Source organism: Falco punctatus (genome assembly GCF_963210335.1).
Source record: "Falco punctatus genome assembly, chromosome: 8".
In the NCBI taxonomy this organism is placed as follows: Eukaryota; Metazoa; Chordata; class Aves; order Falconiformes; family Falconidae; genus Falco; species Falco punctatus.
In genome coordinates this window covers 1,981,499-1,998,659 of record NC_137588.1, presented here as the reverse complement: position 1 = coordinate 1,998,659, position 17,161 = coordinate 1,981,499, and the positions used below count along the sequence as shown (strand labels likewise).

The 17,161-nt window shown below is 44.7% G+C and overlaps 2 protein-coding genes across 2 annotated transcripts in view; one reads left to right on the top strand and one right to left on the bottom strand.

The window, feature by feature from the left end:
- The window catches only part of HECW2 (HECT, C2 and WW domain containing E3 ubiquitin protein ligase 2), a 202,633-nt gene extending 185,950 nt beyond the window's left edge, over positions 1–16,683 (bottom strand). Inside the window, exons 1-6 of the mRNA XM_080399346.1 lie at positions 16,361–16,683; positions 15,378–16,212; positions 14,507–14,758; positions 13,708–14,108; positions 11,477–11,551; positions 2,029–2,168 (exon numbers count right to left, since the gene is read on the bottom strand). The gene's annotated coding sequence lies outside the window, so the exon portion shown is untranslated. The remainder of the gene's footprint in view (positions 1–2,028; positions 2,169–11,476; positions 11,552–13,707; positions 14,109–14,506; positions 14,759–15,377; positions 16,213–16,360) is intronic.
- CCDC150 (coiled-coil domain containing 150) lies at positions 3,258–16,752 on the top strand. The gene is given in 22 exon segments (XM_080399185.1): positions 3,258–3,378; positions 3,381–3,439; positions 3,668–3,774; positions 3,776–3,846; positions 3,941–4,119; positions 4,705–4,721; positions 4,723–4,765; positions 5,007–5,123; positions 6,599–6,780; positions 8,708–8,884; positions 9,253–9,346; positions 9,994–10,139; positions 10,141–10,161; positions 10,799–10,828; positions 10,830–10,952; positions 11,048–11,153; positions 11,489–11,626; positions 12,199–12,318; positions 12,398–12,559; positions 12,904–12,912; positions 12,914–12,991; positions 16,676–16,752. Coding segments are annotated over 22 exon segments (2,160 nt in total). The 5' UTR covers positions 3,258–3,266; the 3' UTR covers positions 16,745–16,752.
- The last annotated feature ends 409 nt before the right edge of the window (positions 16,753–17,161 follow it).

Here is a 17,161-nt window from a genome sequence, read left to right as displayed (position 1 = left end):
CTTTGCACTAGCGTTTGCTCTCCGATTTACCTTCACACCAAAGCATTCTGCGTAAGCAAGTAACTGAGCAAGATTAAAAGAATTCTAAAGACAAGCACTGCAGAAGGCCTGACAGCTCAGACTCCACCTTGAACAAAGACTTCACTTCTACCACAAAACAGTAGAAGGAATTCAAGAAAGATCAACAAAACTATGAAGAAGGAAATAATTTTGCATATGCTGGAATAAAACTCCTTAACTAATGACAATTGTAGCACATAATTATCTACAAATACATAGCACATTAAGTAGAAATAAAATTATTAGAACAGTAAAAAGGTTAAAACTAAAAGAAATGTCATTACAAGAAAGGAAAACATAACAGCACATTTAAGCAGTAAGCTCTATTCAAATATGGAAAAACTTCCCAGGAAAAGCCCCATTCCCTGAAAAATGTGAAATCAGACTGAAAAGCTGATTGGAGACAATATACAAAAATAAACTGGAGCCATAAAACTCCTTAAATAATAAAACACTATATGGATGATCCGATTTTAAATACATATAATTTACATGAAAGTTTTACTGAGATACGTGAGCTGCTGTACGCATAGGCGTTTTGACAAGAAACAAAAGTACACTGATGTTCTTAACCAGAAACCAAAATACCATCTTATCCCACTTCAGCTTGGAACTTTGTGCAGAAGTGATGATTCCACCAGGCTTATGTGTAGGTGGCAAACTATGGAGGAAATGATACTGATTTGAAGAACAAAGCAGGGTATCTGTCATCATAATGCACTTGCCTGCCCCACCTCCCATTGCCACACAACTTATATTAAAATAAAATAAAATACCATTTTTAGGTTATTTTGAAGACTCCTGTGAAACTGTCAGGTAGGATATTTGGAGCAGAAAAAATATCAGATCCTTAACTTCAGCTTTCAACATTCAGTTCTTTGATCACAGCTGTCATCTTAAAACTTTCCCATGGAAAACATGCTACAGAAAGTTAGATGCATACGTTAGATTCCTACATTTTTTATATGAATTTACTCTTATTGAACTATATACCAACTTCTGAAAGTAAAATAAACAATGTGAATAAAAAGATCAGAGCAATCAGTTCTTTTAATGGAAACTAAATTAAGGAGAGTGTTTGATCTGTTTGTTTAAAAATTTATACAGTGCCTTCAGAATTAACTATCATTTTGTCAAATGTTGTTACCCTGTTTCACCTCATGAAAGGATATCTGAAATATAGTTGCCATTCGACCTACATATCGGTTGCTCTTTTATGTTCTCCCTTCCTACACATGCTCTTCTACTGCATGAGCTAGGCATCGCTACATAGCTATTGTATCAATATCATCTGACTAAAGAACAGCCTAAGTACACGACCAACAATTATCGAGAAATTATACAATAAAAGCTGCATTACTTTTAATATTCAGTGTTATTTATGCAGACCTTCCTCAGGTGAGAGGCTTAATACTTAATTTATCATTTTAAATCTCCTTTTTCCTTAGTGATTTTTATATTCCCTTATGTCCCATGTTTCTTCACAAGCCTCCTGGCAACATCCCCCAGGCAAAGGCTTCCTGGATCAAATTCTCAAGTGGAGCAACAACATCCTTACATCAGCTGAGGATATCTTTATCACACACAGATTACTGTTCAAATGCAGTGTTGGTCTGTCTGCAGTATCACCCTCTTTGCTCAGAAAAGCTGCAACAATTCAAATAAAATAAAAAACAGCTCTTCAAATAAGTCATGCCAAAAGATACTTAAATCAAAACAATTATATTCATCAACAGAATGCAAAATTTTCAGCAGTAATGGATAGCCACTAGCTGCAGTTGCACAAATTATAAAATGCATAGTCACCATGTTTAGGTGTTCCAACAAATAACGGTTCCTCTCTGCTGCCATCTACAGATAGATTTAAAATTTTGTAAAAATCTACTTTTCACTTCCAGATATAGATATATATAAAATACTAGGATCTTAACAGGCCCTACAAACCAGTTCACCCCAAACATGTATTACCTCAACATATTAGAAGCTTCAGGCAAAGCTCAGCCCAGGTGAGAGGTCACCAAAAGGTATTCAGATGTTGCCACACTGCATGCGTTGTGGTGCTTGATCCCGTGTGAAACCCTCAGCTGGGAATCAGGTCCTCGTGTTCCCTGTTCAATGCATAGGAAGAGTTAAGTCACACACAGATGCTTCTTAGAGGCCAGATGAGCTGCCAAAAGCGACAATAGGTATCTTAAAACAGCTTTGCTTGAGCCCCCAGAATATCTAATGCTGAACAGTAGCAGCATGTTATTTGACGCCTGCTTCAGAGACCACATTTCCAGTTTCACAGCTGTATGTTCTAACCAGGAGGCTACAAAATCTGTTTCCCTCTCTGCACAAAAATAAAATTCAGTAGGCCAAAGTGGTACCTTTGTATAAGACTGGCACTTCCGATGCAGAGTGGAGACAGTGTAGCTCAGTAAGATTACTGATCTGTATTAAAAGACCCTTGAAAGGGTCTTTTTAAAGGGCCCAAAGTGAACATGTCATTTGATACACAGTAGATTGATCTTGGGTAAAGATAACTGTTACCCTTGGGGTTACCACGCTCCTGCTTGAGCCTACATACCCCGCAAGCTGATCCTAACCCCCTTCAAAGGCTAAAATACTTCAGTGTTCTGTCATAAAGCGTGCTGCACTGTGAGAGGTGAGAAGAAAGCAGTGGTAGCTGAGGCAGCTCCTGAAGCGCTTCACAGGCATGGAGGTGACAGCCGTCGCGCCACCGGGTCCCGCCGCCCCCTGAGAGGAGCGCGCCCATGGCTCGCCTCAGCGCCTGGCTTCTCCTCAGCGCCCAGCCACACCACAGTGCCCTTGCCTCAGCACCCTCGCCTCAGCGCCCAGCCGCACCTCATCACCCTCGCCTCAGCGCCCGGCTTCGCCTCAGCGCCCTCGCCTTAGCGCCTGCCCTTGCCCCAGCGCCCGGCCCCGCCGGCAGCCGGGGGCTGGCGGAGGTGCGAGGAAGGCTCTCCTGTGCAAATCCCCGGACCCCGCTCACCAGCAGCGGCTGGCGCGCACCCTGGTACGAGGAGGAGAGCCCGGGGCGGTCGCCGCCGCCACCACCGGCGTCCCGCGGCCGTGGGGACTACGGCTCCCAGCGTGCCCCGGCACCGCGCCTGCGCGCCGGGCCTGCGGGGGGGGGGCGGGGGGGGCGGCTGAGGGGGGCGAGGGGCCCGGTGCGGCGCGGGGCCGCCTCGGGGGCGGGGGCCATGGCCAGGCCGGCCGTCGTGCCCGGGAGCGTCAGGGCGACGGCGCCCGAGGCCTTCATGGTGCTGCGCCTGCGGATGAGGGCGGTGGCGGGGCAAACCGGCGCGCTGGTGCGGAGCTGGAGGCGCTCGGCGACGGCGGGCTGAGACAGGGAGGGGCAGGGGTGGGAGTACGGGTACGCTCCCGTCCTCCCGGGGGGCTCCCGGTGCTCGATCTCCCTCAGCCCGTGCGTCGTTAGCCGCGCGCTGCGGCGGGGGGAGCGGTGCCGGCGGGGGCGCTGCCGCAGCCCGAGGGCGCGGGGGGCTCCGGCCCCGCGGCCGAAGGGCGCCGGTAGCGCGGCGGTGCGGTGCCGGGTGCGCAGCGCCGGGCGTCTCCCCTCCAGCCGCCGTCCCTTCCGCCCCAGGCCCGCGGGAACGGCCGCCAGCCGCCCAGCCAGCCCCCGCGCCGGCCCGGAGGAAGCCCGCTGCGGAGGGACTGCGGCGCGCTGGGGGGGCGCATGTGTCGCCTAGAGCGTTGCGCAGCCACCGCAAGCAAACATCTTCCAGCTGCGGGCAGAAAAGGAGCTGAATCCAAAGCATGCAGGCAGCAAAAAGGGTTTTTTTCTATTACTTCGCCCTTCATTGTCCCGCCATATGCTTTTTCTGTCAGTGGAAGTTCTTTGCCTTTTTCTTGGCAGCCCAGCTGGAGCAGCACCTGAGTGCAGTCCACGAGGAGCATTTGCAAGAAATGAAGATTGTACAGCAAGAAGCAATGAAGTTGCACCAACACCTTTGTAATATGAAAGAGGCTGAAAAAAAAGTGAAAGAAGTTGTTCAGAGGCTGAGTAAAGCTCTGGAGATTACAACTGCATCCAAGGTACAAAAGATGACCTTATTATAGTTTCAAGGATTAACAGACTTGTTTTTAAACACATTCATCTCAGACATAGTTAAATAGAAAGTATACTGAGCTGGAAAAAAAGAGTTTATGATTTATTGTTGGCAGTAGGATCAAACACTTTTGACAATGAAAATCTGTGCTTTCATCAATTAAAAAAAAATGCATGGGAAATCAGCAATAAAAAGTATTTGAGATTTGCAATTCTTTCATCTTTATGGCTTAAGTTCATCCTGGCTTTCATGCACAGAGTTCTCAATAGCTTTTCTGCTTTTCCAGGAAGTTACATTTCTCTGGTATTTCATTCTTGCACTTTGTTAGTATCTTCCCCAAAGAAACTTCAGTGCAGTATGTCACTCATTCTCATTAATTGTATCAAAGAACACATTGCTGCTTAGTGTTCCCACGCTTACATTCAGTGCTTCAGAACACAGAACATCAGACTGGAGATAGAAATCATGTTCTGGGTGTTAGCATGGCAGTTACATTTTATGATACCTGTTGCTTTTGTAATAGTTACAAACATGAAAGAATTAAAATATCTGTTGCTTTCATCTTCTTTAGGTGGATGTAGTGATTGCAGCTGAGGAACGCAAAACGGAAGATTAACTGTCGACTTCAGGAGGTAAGTACAACAGCAAGGAGCTTAGTAGGAGGCTGAATTTGCCAACTCTTATTTGAAGATTTGAAGAAGATGATCCTTGAATAACATTCTGGGTGCAATTTTGGATTGTGCACAACCCAAAGGAACCTGCCAGCCAGCTCATAACTAAATATCCAGACACATATTTTGTATATGATCTCGAAGTATTTGTTTGATCTACTTAATTAGACTTGGGTCAGAAAGAGTTCATTTTTTTTTCTAGCTAAGACAACAGCTGTCCCAGGAGATCAGCCTGCATCAGTCCTTGGAGGAATCCCAAGCAACTATGATGTGTCATGTACAGGACATGGAACCAACGCTAGAAACAGAACAGAAGCAGGTTTGAGAAACTTTGGATCTTCTTTTCTGACTGTTTTTGTTTTCTTAGCTGGGAGGAAGAGCAAGGACTTGGATGTCATGCCTAGAAATCAGTTTAAAAACTTTAAACCAGCAACATTTTGTACAGACGTTGATCAGAAGAGATCGCGTAATCAAACTTCCTGCTCAAAGTAGGAGTATCGCACTGGACTGGGGCAGTGGTGGATTTGTCTAGCAGAGTTCAAGGACTGTGATTCCGTGGCTGCTTTAGCTACTTTTTTATAGTGCTGCAGTAATGTGCCAGTTAAGATTTTTTCTTCCAGCATCCAATCTGAACATTCCAAGCTTACATTTGGCACCATTGCCCCTTCTTAAATCATTCAATGCAACTGAAAAGAGTTCAACTTCATAATCTTTGTAACTGCCTCTCAGATTTGTGGAACACAACTGGATCCTTCCTTAACCTCTTCTTCACCAAGCTAAACAAGCCTCTTTAGAATTGAGGTACTGATAAATAGATAGAAAATGCAATTTCTGAAAAACATTCAGTTGAGATCTTAAACCTTCTGGGAGTATTAATTGTCATGATGACAAAGTTAGATTTTGGTTCTCAGCTGTATTTGTATTATCTAGCTGTTTTGGAATGTGAGGAGGGGCCACAGTTCATGGTAGAAATGAACTGTCTTTCACGTAATTCAAATAAAACCAACCTCCCTCTCTGCAGGTGTACATGCACAAGCCACACGCAGTCATTTTAACACTTCTGAATTCATAGCAACAGTTCAGTAAGGATAAAAGAATATAAATATGTATCAAAATATGCAAAGTATATACTTTGAATATGCAAAGTATCAAAACTTGAATAACTAAGGGTTTTTTTTCCCCTTTTTTCTGATGACCATCAAGGTTCCTGAAACATACAACGTTCTGTTGGAAATCAGTAGATTTTTCACCTACATGCCTTTTATCATCTTGTGTGTTCTTCTACAGCAGAAGTGGAAAAATGATGGATACGTTATTGAACTATATGAATTATACATCTTGTGAAAAGCACAGGCTTAGTTGAATTCATCTGTCGTTTTCTGATGGATATAGTTGGCTCTGTAGTATATTTATTAGTTAACAGGAAAACAAAGATTCCTCACAAAATGGCATGAGATAGACTTCTTAAGTGCCTTCAGTGTTGCGTTCACCTTCATCTTCTATAGCTTGATCTTTTCTGTAATCTTTAATTGTGCAAACCTATTAGGTTCTGTCTGCCATGTAAAGAGATTATAAGAACACATATGCTGCATTACGTATAGTAACGGAGTCGCTTGCCGTAAGGGTCTTCTGCGTAAGATTGGGACAAGCAGAAAGAGAGGAGAAGCTGGTCAGGCTATATCTTTTCCAGTTAGATAACTTTTTAAGCTGTGAAATTTGGTTAGATTTGCCTGACTGAATTCTGCCTCTTAAAGAATAGTCTGTGATATCATTGTAACATCATTGATGTTACAGCAGGACTGCCAAGAGTTACGCAAAGATGTCCAGCTTGCCCAAGCGAGGCTGCAAGGGGAGGAGGACAGAACTGCCCAACTGGAGCAACAGTGCACACAACTGAAAGCTGAGCTGGGTATGACAGTGGGCGCTTGTCATATCTTCTTAGCCCTTCTTACTGCTTCCACAGTGAGAGGAAACCAGCACTGAGGTCCCCCAGACCCATGGCAGGTGTATCAGCCAACAGGGAACGGAGGGAGGTGAGAACTACTAAAGGCCTTTAGTTTGGAAGTGATGTTTCTAAAGGCTCTTCTAAACCTAGAGGAAACTGACAGCAGTGGTAATCACGGTAATGAATACACAACAATAATATGAAAAGATTCCATCAGCATAAATTCTTTTCATCTAGCAAGTAACCATTAATGCGTGATTACTGAACTGATTTGCAAGTAGAATGCCCATTCGTACTGAGTCTTTTTACAGATGATTAAAAAACATCAGTATAAGGACAAGCCTCTCGGATAAGCCTCTAGCTGATCTCATTTAGATTCCTGGTCTACTGATGTGAAAGTAGCTGCTTATAAGGGAGCTGAGTGGCATTTAATGCGCTCCATGGTAGGGGGAAGCTCCATATTGTCAAAATTAAAGGTAAACGTTCCTAACCTAAAGTCTGTTCCTTATTCCTAAATAGCTCGCAGTAACTGCCTATATCCTAGCATAATTCTTGTTCTTGTTGATCCTTCCCTCAGGACCTGTTTCAGATTTCTAGTTACTCCTTTTACAGAAGTGTTGCCATTTCCCATATGTTTGGTTTGTTATTCTGCAAATCACACATGCGATAATAAACTCACATAAAAGAGCTCACAAAAGGCAGTGGGCATTTCTGCATAAGGCATGGCAAGAGGAGAGAAACTTGTCATGTTGTGGCAGAGTTGGCTGAATGGGGGACAATGAGACCAAAATAATGCTTTCCTTCAGAACAAAGTCATAGGCAAAGGACAAATTTAAATGAGATGTACAAGTTTTCTTTCCTTCTGTATCAAATAATCCTGCTGATCAAGGCTTTTTCCCTTTGTTAATTGAAGGAAGTTTTGAGTGATCCTTGGATGATACCGTAGATGTCATGATATTTTGGCTAGAATTCCCTCCCTGCCCTGCTCATGGTGAATTGTCTCTTGTTGTCTTCCTCTTTTTCCAGTACGTTATACAGCACAACAGAATAAGAGGCTAGCTATTACAGATAGGTTGACTGAAATTCCAACAAAAATGCTTCTGCTTTTAGATCTGTATGGTTAGAGCAGGGATGTAACTATTGTTCTTTGTCAATGCACAAAAACTCGTAAAGTTGCATACGGGCTGTGGGTTGTAGTCAAGACAAATCAGTTGCTTACACACTAGACAGCTGAATAAGAGACAGGGTTATTTGATTTGCTTAAGCAGTCACAGAAGTGGTATGTGTAGGAGATTGGCATGATGGCATGCTTAATTTAAAATTAAATTACAATTAACCAGAGGATTTAGCCAGAGGATTCTGTTAAATGCTATAAAGATCATGTGAGAAAAACTGGAGAATAGTATAGACATTCTCAATCAAAGGTCATTGAAAACCGAACAGCCTATTGGGGTTAATAAAGGAGACTTGAATGCAGTGAGTTATGACCATGAAATTCAAATTAGAACGATGGTTAATTTCAGTTGACTAATTGATGACAATGAAGAAATGGCTGAAAATTAACAGGGATCAAAACCTTTTTGTTTTTTGTTTGAAAGAGATACAGATGAAAGTTTAGGTTAAGAAACATTAGAATCAACAACTGGTTTTGACTGAAAACCCAGCTTCTTGTATCTGTAGCACTTCCTGAAGCCTGGGTGCCAGGAGTTCAAGAAGCATTGGAACTATCGGTTGAAACACTCAAAAAACCTCAAGAACACCACCCACGCTCAGCTTGGGCTTAAACCAGGGGTAGGACAAAGGTTATATAATTACAGGAAGCTGTTTCCATGTTCAGAACCATTACGCACTCTTGGCACTACTAACTACTAAGCATGCAGGTTACTTATAAAAGAATCCTTTTAAGAGACTCTAATAGATGACTGATTTTCCTGCTCCTTTTCCTAATGATTTCTTGTACTGCAGATGGCAAACCTGCAGCACCAGCTGGATGCAGCGAAGTATGATAACAGTAAGGCAAGATGCACACTGGAGCATGTCTTATCTTCTTATAAGAAGACGCAAGCAGCTCTGGATGCGGTACAGACTGAGCTGGGACACAAGGACACTGAAATCAGCAACCTCAGAAAAGACATGTGAGTGGAACTGATTGTTTCTGTGGTCTGTCAAGACAGATACAGTTGCAAGGTGGCATCTTCCCCATGGTTCTGGCTAATGAGCTGTAGGACAAGTTTGTTTGAAGTTTCCTGTATCGTTTCCTGCAACGCTGAAGCATCCTTAGTGCTAGTGGACCAAGTACACCGAGTTCTTGTAGCTAAGTGCACGCTTGGCAGGCCTGGCGCATCTTGTGGCAAGTAGGCAAAAGAGTTTAACTTCAGTGACAGGCAGAACTTAATCTGGTTAAGGTAGAGAACTGAACTCTGAGATGGTCACCGCTTCAGAAGAGATGTCCACAAATTGATTTAATGCATGATTTTTCTTTTAATCCAATCCCCATTTCCAGGAGCCAGGCTCAACAGAAAATACAGATGTTAGAAACAGAACTGGAACATTGCCAGGCCAAACCGGTTGCCATGGGAAGGCAGCAGAGCAGCCAGGTAGATGCTACATTTTTCCGTAGTAACAGCCACCGCTATGTTTTTGGTGTAGAGCCAAGTACCTTTTCTTTTTCTGAATACAATATAGCGTGACACATTCACATGAATCAAGGCGAAAATACGCTATCAACTTTTGGCAGTGGAGCGGGAAAGTAGTTATGCAAGTGTTGAAGGCGGCAAGCATCTCCTCTTCAAAGAAACATTCCTTGGCACAGGTGACGGTTTTACAGTCTGCAGCTGGATACATAATATGAACAGAGATTTCAGAAGTTTGTATAGCCTTTACTTTTTTGTTATTAGAATGGAGGGGAAAAAAAATTCCAAGGAATTGTTTTTATGTTGGCTTGTAATTCTTAGTTGGAAAAGGATTACCTCACAACCTAAACACACTCATTATTGGCAAAGAACTCCCCCTGCTGCCCCCTCCAAGAAAGGTGTGACTATATGAGAAGCTGTGATCCTTCAGCCTAAGCCAGCCAGTAGTGGATTGCTGTTTTAAGGACTCCCAGGTGTATGCCTGTGCTTAGGACATCAGGAATCAGACAGCGGACGAACACACTGTTAGACTGGGAAGGGAAAAAAATAGTATTCCTTTCTAAGCTTTCTCATTTGGGTAAGTATAAATCTAATTTGTGGTTACTGCACAGGTGGAGCCACTTTGTAAGGCACTAGAAAGTGCTAGAACAGAGAACAAGAAGCTTGTTCTTCATTTGGAAGAAGTTCTGCAGGTCAGTAATACCCTGCAGAGCAAGCTGATCCAAACCGAAATCGAAGGGAAGAGTTTCAGCTCTTCCATCTGAGCTGGTGCTCAGCAGGTAAGACAGATCCACGACAGGGGAAACGTTACTTTGCGCTGACATCGGAGCTCCACGGCTTTACTCATCTGTCTATCAGCACTGATCACCAGCGGCACGGCCACGGTGACATTCGTTTGGAGCCATAGAAACGGGCTTTTCCACTCACTCCTGTCATGATGCCTCAACCTGCTCTGCTGCACTGAGGAACTGCTGCCCTGGGGTCATTACAGCACTTCTACAAACAGCTCTTCCACGAGGATAGCTGAAGCAGCCTGTAGTAGCTACAGCAAGGGGAGCGTAGGATAGCTGCTTAAATTCCCCCCCCCTAAAACTGAACGCTATTAAGTAAACCTGAGGGTAGATGCAGTCTGAATCTCCTCATTGTCCTTTGTCTAAACAGGCTTAGCCATTTAATTCTCTGAAGTTGTCCTAAAGTGTTTTTTTCCAAAAAAGTCTATTTACCTTGTATAACTATTTGGAACCTCCTTTTAAATAAATGGAACATGAAATATTCAAAAACACATTCCAGTCTTAAAACAGTAGTAGTGCAGAGTATATACCCAGGACAAAAGTATTAACAATGGAATTGTCTTCCCTATTCTTATTTATAAAGCATATTAAATATAAATGTGAATAACTTAATTTCTTTTTACAGGGAACAGTTAATGGAAAAAGCCAAGACTGAGAAAAGAATACGTGGAACACTTAGAGTCTTTGAAGAAGCAGTTTCTGACTGAACAAGAGGCTTACAGGAAAGCTGCCTGTCAAGAATCTGCTGAGGTGAAAAAGGATAGAATTAAAAGATTTCAGTGAGTGATTTCCAGAGAAAGAGGTCTGCTTTATGATTTCCCAACAGAACAGGAGCACCTCATGACAAAAATGTCTCCTTTTCCATTCGTCATAGAGTTGTCCATCACTTGTATACAACAAACAATTTTGTCATGTGGTGGGCAGACATTTTGGTGGCCGTGCACCATCTGTGCTCTCTTAACTTTTTCAAGTACCGCTGTGTATCCCCCAATACTATATATCTCGTTGTACATAAGCTCAAGGCGTTGATATCGGTCACTCCAGTGACTTCAAAAGGATAATCTGGGGTTGTATAGCAATCTCCAAGGATAAAATACTGGTTTGGAAGTCTGCTTTGTTCCTTGAGGGCTGGATTGTGCAGCTCAGCGTAACCTTAGTATTAGTCAGATCCCAGCATTCACTTTTTTGCCCGTTTTATTAGAAGAGTGGTAAAGTCAAAACACCAGGCGCTGTAGCTTCAGCTGGGTATGCTGCTTATTAGCTGTATAGAATGAACTAATTCTTACAGACAACGTGAACTCACTTTTTCCTCTAGGTAAAGAGAGCCCTTGAAGAATCCTTCTCCAAACTGGTCGAAGTTTGTGGTGCTAACAGGGACCTGCAGCATAAAGTAACAGAGCTGGAAAAGTCTTTGTCCAGTTACAAGGAAAAGCTAAAAAGCCAAAGAGCTCAAGTCAGACAGCGATGCTAACACCGACAGGGTGAAGGTATGCACGCGTTTGTCAATAAAGACAGGTGTCCTAGCTGAGAAACTCCTTTTTTCTCCTACTGAGTAGGACTGTTGTTGACCCTTTGCAGTGGAGCTAGACTTGAAAATAAAAGTAACTCTGGACTCAAATTCTGCAGATGAATAGACTGATAGCAGCTGCAGCAATTGTGTGGCTTCTCCTGTCATCCCTCCCCCCACCATATAAAATATGATGCCATAGAGTTGTCCCCCCTCCCCCCATTAATTTTTATAGTAGCATTTGTCCTCTTTATTGTTTTGTAGATACAATCTATTGACTGATTGGGTCCAGTGTTGCTTGTGTAGCGATGAATCCCTTTCCATCCTTCATAGCTGTAGAACTTACACTTCAGCTGGTACCTGATCCTAAATGAGAGTCTGGGCTCCTTGGCCACTCTGCCACCTGCTTGTTCCCCTTGCCCCAGGGTGTGGGTTCTTAACTTCAGTCTCATAGGGCAAGAAATAGGGACACTATGTGCAGACATCTGCAGAAATAGTTTCCACATAACAACCAGTAGCCTGAAAAAATCCTGATTTTTTTTTTTTTTTTTTCTCTCAACAACTTCCAGGAGATTGAATCTGAACTGAGAAAAATGGAAGCCAGAGAAGAGGAGTATAAGACAAAAAATTATGAAAAAGTGAGCTTTCTTGAGCTGTTTCCTGAAGAGACTGATCTGCTAAAATGTTGTTGGAACTTCATTCCTGTGTTGTCTCTAGTCACAGGACATCCAGAAATGTATGTCAGTGTTGAATAGTGTGCAGAGCGAGATGCAAGTGGTGTTAAAAAAACAACATGAAGTGCAAGTGCAGAACAGGCAGCTGGGGACCCAGCTGGAAGTGGAGAGAAGGCGAAGGCAGCAGCTGGAAAACAAATGTCAGGTAAAGTGGTAACAGCACGAAAAAGTGGTGAGACATCCATGGAAGCATTTATGTGCAAAATCTATGGAGTTGTAGAAGAGGTGGTAAAAAGACGTTATGAACTCAGTCAAAAGATATGCCTATAAATCATACTGTGTCTGCTCCAGAAAGTCCAACTAACAACTGAACATACATTTACTATATATCTGAATTAGGAGAAAGACAGGAATTTAATGTTTTTTTTAAAAATAATAGAACTCTAAGCAATTTACAGTAAAGATAGGAAAGCCCTTCTGTTACATTGCAATTTTTTTTGTGCCATGAAAAAATGTATAGAAATTAACGTTGCTTCTTTTTCTACCTAGGAACTGGAAAAAAACAGTCAAACATCTGAAGAATTGTACAGAGGAGGCAGAAAAGAAGCTGAAGGAAGCCAGCATGGAGCCAGTACAGGTGACACCAGCTAGCATTAGAATAATTCATTGAAAGTAACAAGATAGTATTTCAGCATGTGCACCAAGTAACCCTTTCCATAAAAAAATGAAATGAAAATGTCTTTCAATAAAAACCCTTTTTCAGATATAGGTTTCTGAAGAGTGAGGTGCATCCCTGGGCTTTTCTACTAAGTGGCATTTATCATACTTTTTTTAAAAAAAGAAAAAGAAAAATAAACTTTTTATCTTTTCTGTGACTCACTTCAATGTAGTGGGGCTTGTAAGAAGAGCTTTTGTCCCCCACAGCCTATTGTCTTTATCGGACTGGGGATATCTGTGCTAACCAACTAACCAAAAGCGTTGTGGCCAAGTACACTGCCCCCCCAGCTGCCCTCGTGTCACTCTGTATGCAACATCATGCAAAACCTCTTTCCCACCCAACGAAGTCATTTGTCCTTACATCACCTCATCCTTGCACTACTGTATCACAATGTCCAAATTACTGTAGTTTGCATGGATTATTATAGTAGTTTGGGGTGAAAATCTAGGGGTTTAGATGTTATATAGGATATTAACCAGCATAATTTTTTTAAAAAAACAAAGCTAATAGAGCTGTTCCAGCCTGGGGTCTCACAGGCTGCTTACCAGTCCAAGTACCATTCTAGGATTAGAAGGAGACTAACAGCAAGGGAGTATTTCTACAGCATTTTTCAGGCAAAATTAGTCTTCCCTCACCTTCCTCAGGGCTTTGTGGTACTCGGCATCCCTTTCCCCCTGCCTTCTTCCCAATACCTCTGTGGTTTATGCTGTGCTGGAGACCCGTGTTGGCTTTGTTACCCCCTAAGAGGGGCAGCTCTGTGGCGAGTGCCGCCCCCATACACCCCTCTAACAGCGTTGGGAGAGGGTGTCGTGGGGAGCTCCTACCCGTGTACCGCAGACACATCTGAGGTGTATGCTGCTCTGCCCTCTCTCACACAGGGCTCCACAACTGCAACAGCGCATGCATTAACCGCTCTCCCTGCGGTTCCAATCACACCGGCTGCCTAGTCACCTTCAGCCTGGAGCTTGCTGTTGGTTCAGGTCTGCAGTTTCACAGCCTGCCAGTTAGAAACTGTGAAAAACCAGCAGCCAAAATGCTGAAGAAAGCAAGGACATTCATTTCAGAGCGGGAAGCAAAGCAAATAGGTGGGAGAAGTATTTGCTAGCTCATTATCAGTCAGGATTTCAGTTTCTTAAACTTCCTTCTGTATTTCCTTACACAGGAGTGGAAGACAGACCCCTCTTCTAGTTTAGTTTGTTTCCTCCTCTTTTGCCAAAGGACAAACTTAAGCAACAAAGAGCACTACAGGGGCTGTTCCGTGCTTAGAAAAGGTCTCTTGAGCACACTTCGTGTTTTGTTGATGCTCGTTAACCGAATACTGGTCTCAAAGCTAATAGCTGGTGCATTTTCTTCCCTGCATTCAGCTTTCTCTCCGTGGTTCTCCTTCCCCTCACCCATACCTCTTACAGATACCCTTCCAAAAGCTGCGCTTACCTTGTCTGCGTAGGTGCATCAGCCTTCTCCATAATTGATAGTTCTGCTGTAGCTGGGTAATTGGCATCTAGAGATGTACATATTAGACTGCCAAAATTTTAATCTCTTCTTCAGTGATGACAGAGATTCCCCAGACAGTCATCAGCTTCATAGAGCGCTGCATCTTGTCCCAGGGGAAGCAGCAGGAGCTCCAGGTCGGTCGGTCAGCAGGGCAGGCCCCGCAGCCCAGCTCAGCCCAGGGCCCCACGTGAGCTGGGCAGGAAATGAGCTCACTCAGCCCAGTGCTCCCAGCCCACCCAGAGCATCACCTGCCCAGCAGCCTCCGCCCGCACCCAGCTGCTGGGGAATCTTCACCTGCCCTGACCCGGGGCAGGGGGGGGGGGTTGTCGGTCTGTGCAAGTAGCAGGTGCCTGCGGCCTACAAGTGCCTGCTTCAGTCTTGGACTCTGGTTTGAATTAACACACACCTTTCACCTTGGCTTTTTGACCCACATTCTTTGCCTTGTGAGGCTGATATTAACAAAACTACTGTTTACAGCAAACCCATTATTTTTATTTATTATTAAACTATGTGCTGTTGATATGCTACATCTTTGCTTTCATCGCTTTTCTTTTACCAGCTTTAGTCCAAGGCCTGGCAGGTGCTACCAAAACAAACCTCTGGCGGGTTTGCAGAGGGGTCGGGTGAGTGACTGAGGACTGAGTCATGTGGCTGTGGCTGGGCTGACGTGACTGGGACGGGGAGGAGGTGGCAGGACTGGCTGCTTCTAATGGTAGATGATGCCTGGGTCATGAGAGCACATAAGCCTTGGGCTACTTGAGCACATAAGGAATTCATTAGGGGTGTGATATCATACCACACGTCATCTTACCTTCGTAAGAGTTAGTGGAATTTGTTCAACATACCCCACTGGGGAAAGAGTAGTTGAAGCAGATGACTTACATCATAATACGCTGAAAATGATTACAACACGGGCAGTTTTCATGCTTTTTCAGCTAAGGATCAGCTCACCGTCGTCACAGCTTACTCTTTCACGTGGCTTCAGTACAACCTAGCATCAGTACAGGTGGTGGTGTCGCACTCTGATCTGCTTCAACACGGCTGCTCGCAAACTCCTCTGTGATCAGCGGTACTATTTATTCCTGTGGGATCCATACATGTTATTTGCAATACTTGTTTAATAGGGCGGGAAGTCTTGCGTACCTCTGGAGCTCTGAGTAGCCCGAGGACGGGCTGCAATTAGCTCGTTCTGCTCCTCCAGAAATTTGGTCCTAGACTGTAACTCACGCAGCAGGACTCTGGGCTAATTCACGGTGGCCTGAGCCGCTCCTCCTCACAGCCAGTGTCCGTTCGAGGGGAGAAGGGCTGGCTGAGCACACTACTAAAGCTAACGCACACCTGAGCTTCATGCAGTTGTGCTGCTTAAAAGCAGGGCTGTGCACTGTGGCTTTGGGTTTGTCCCAGCCAAGCTGGCTCCTTCAGAAACCCACTGGCGTCCCTGCCACCCCTGCACCGCAAAGCTGTGTGTGCCCTCTCTGCCCACGCAGCGCCCTCAGCAAACCGGTCAGCTCTGCTTGCTGTGAACTCGGGCTGTAATCACAGCTGGGAAAGTGCCTCCTCACGCAGCACTTGCCATCGCACGCTTTTGTTTATACAGCACGCTTAAGTAGGTCGCCCGGCAAGGGACAAACGGTAGTGACCTTCGTCTGTGCAAAAGGACAGAGCATACGGCAGCTGCATGTGTACGAACGGCACGTTGGCCACCCCTCTGCAGCGAGGCACGGCACACCTCACCGGTGGGGTCCCCGGCCCCACGGCAGCACCCCCGCTCTCGGGCCCTGCAGCTGCTGTTACTTCATACATTGAAGTGCAAAGGCTGATGACATGGCCGTGGCCATGGCACCTGGTATGTGTGCGCAGCGGCTGGCTGGTCCAGCTGCAGCAGATCTTGTTGCTGCTTCTAACCCTGCTTGGGCTGCAGGGCGGAAAGCCGCAGGACGGGGTGTAGCTGTGAGAAGGCGCTGGGCTACAGTAACCCCTAACTGTAGCGCTACCCTGAGTTTTGGCTACGCCTGCGACAGCAAGCGGTACCCCTTGGTGGGGCACATGCAGACTGCCAAGAGCTGGTCCAGATGTGCAGGACACGTTTTGGATTGGGTTTTACTTCAGCTTTGCTCCAGTGTGATCCTGCTGACTCCCGAGCAACCGGAGCACTTCAGGAAGCCATCCTGTCACTAGCTTTCATCTGAGAGGAATCTCGTTTGTCTGCTCAGAGCCTGCTCTGCAACGTGAGCCACGGCGTGGTGCGTGGCAGCTCACCTGTTCAAAACATCGGAACTACACATAGGCAAGAACTTACTTTCTTTGAACAGTAATTTCAATAAAGTTACAGTAATGTAACACTGCCACCACCTGCAGGATCAGGAATCGAGGTCTACAGTGCTAGCCTTTCCCCTGGCTTGGTAGCCACTAAGGCTCTCAGTAGTATTTACAGTATTTAAAAATGAATTTTCTAAGCAGCAGAAAGGTTGGGTTTCTCCCATCAGCCTGTGGCCTTCAGCAAACATGGATGGCAAACAGCTTTCTGTGCCTGTCGGTGCTGGTATCAGGTAAGCACAACTGAAGAGGTATAATTTGGTTTCTAAGACAGTCAGA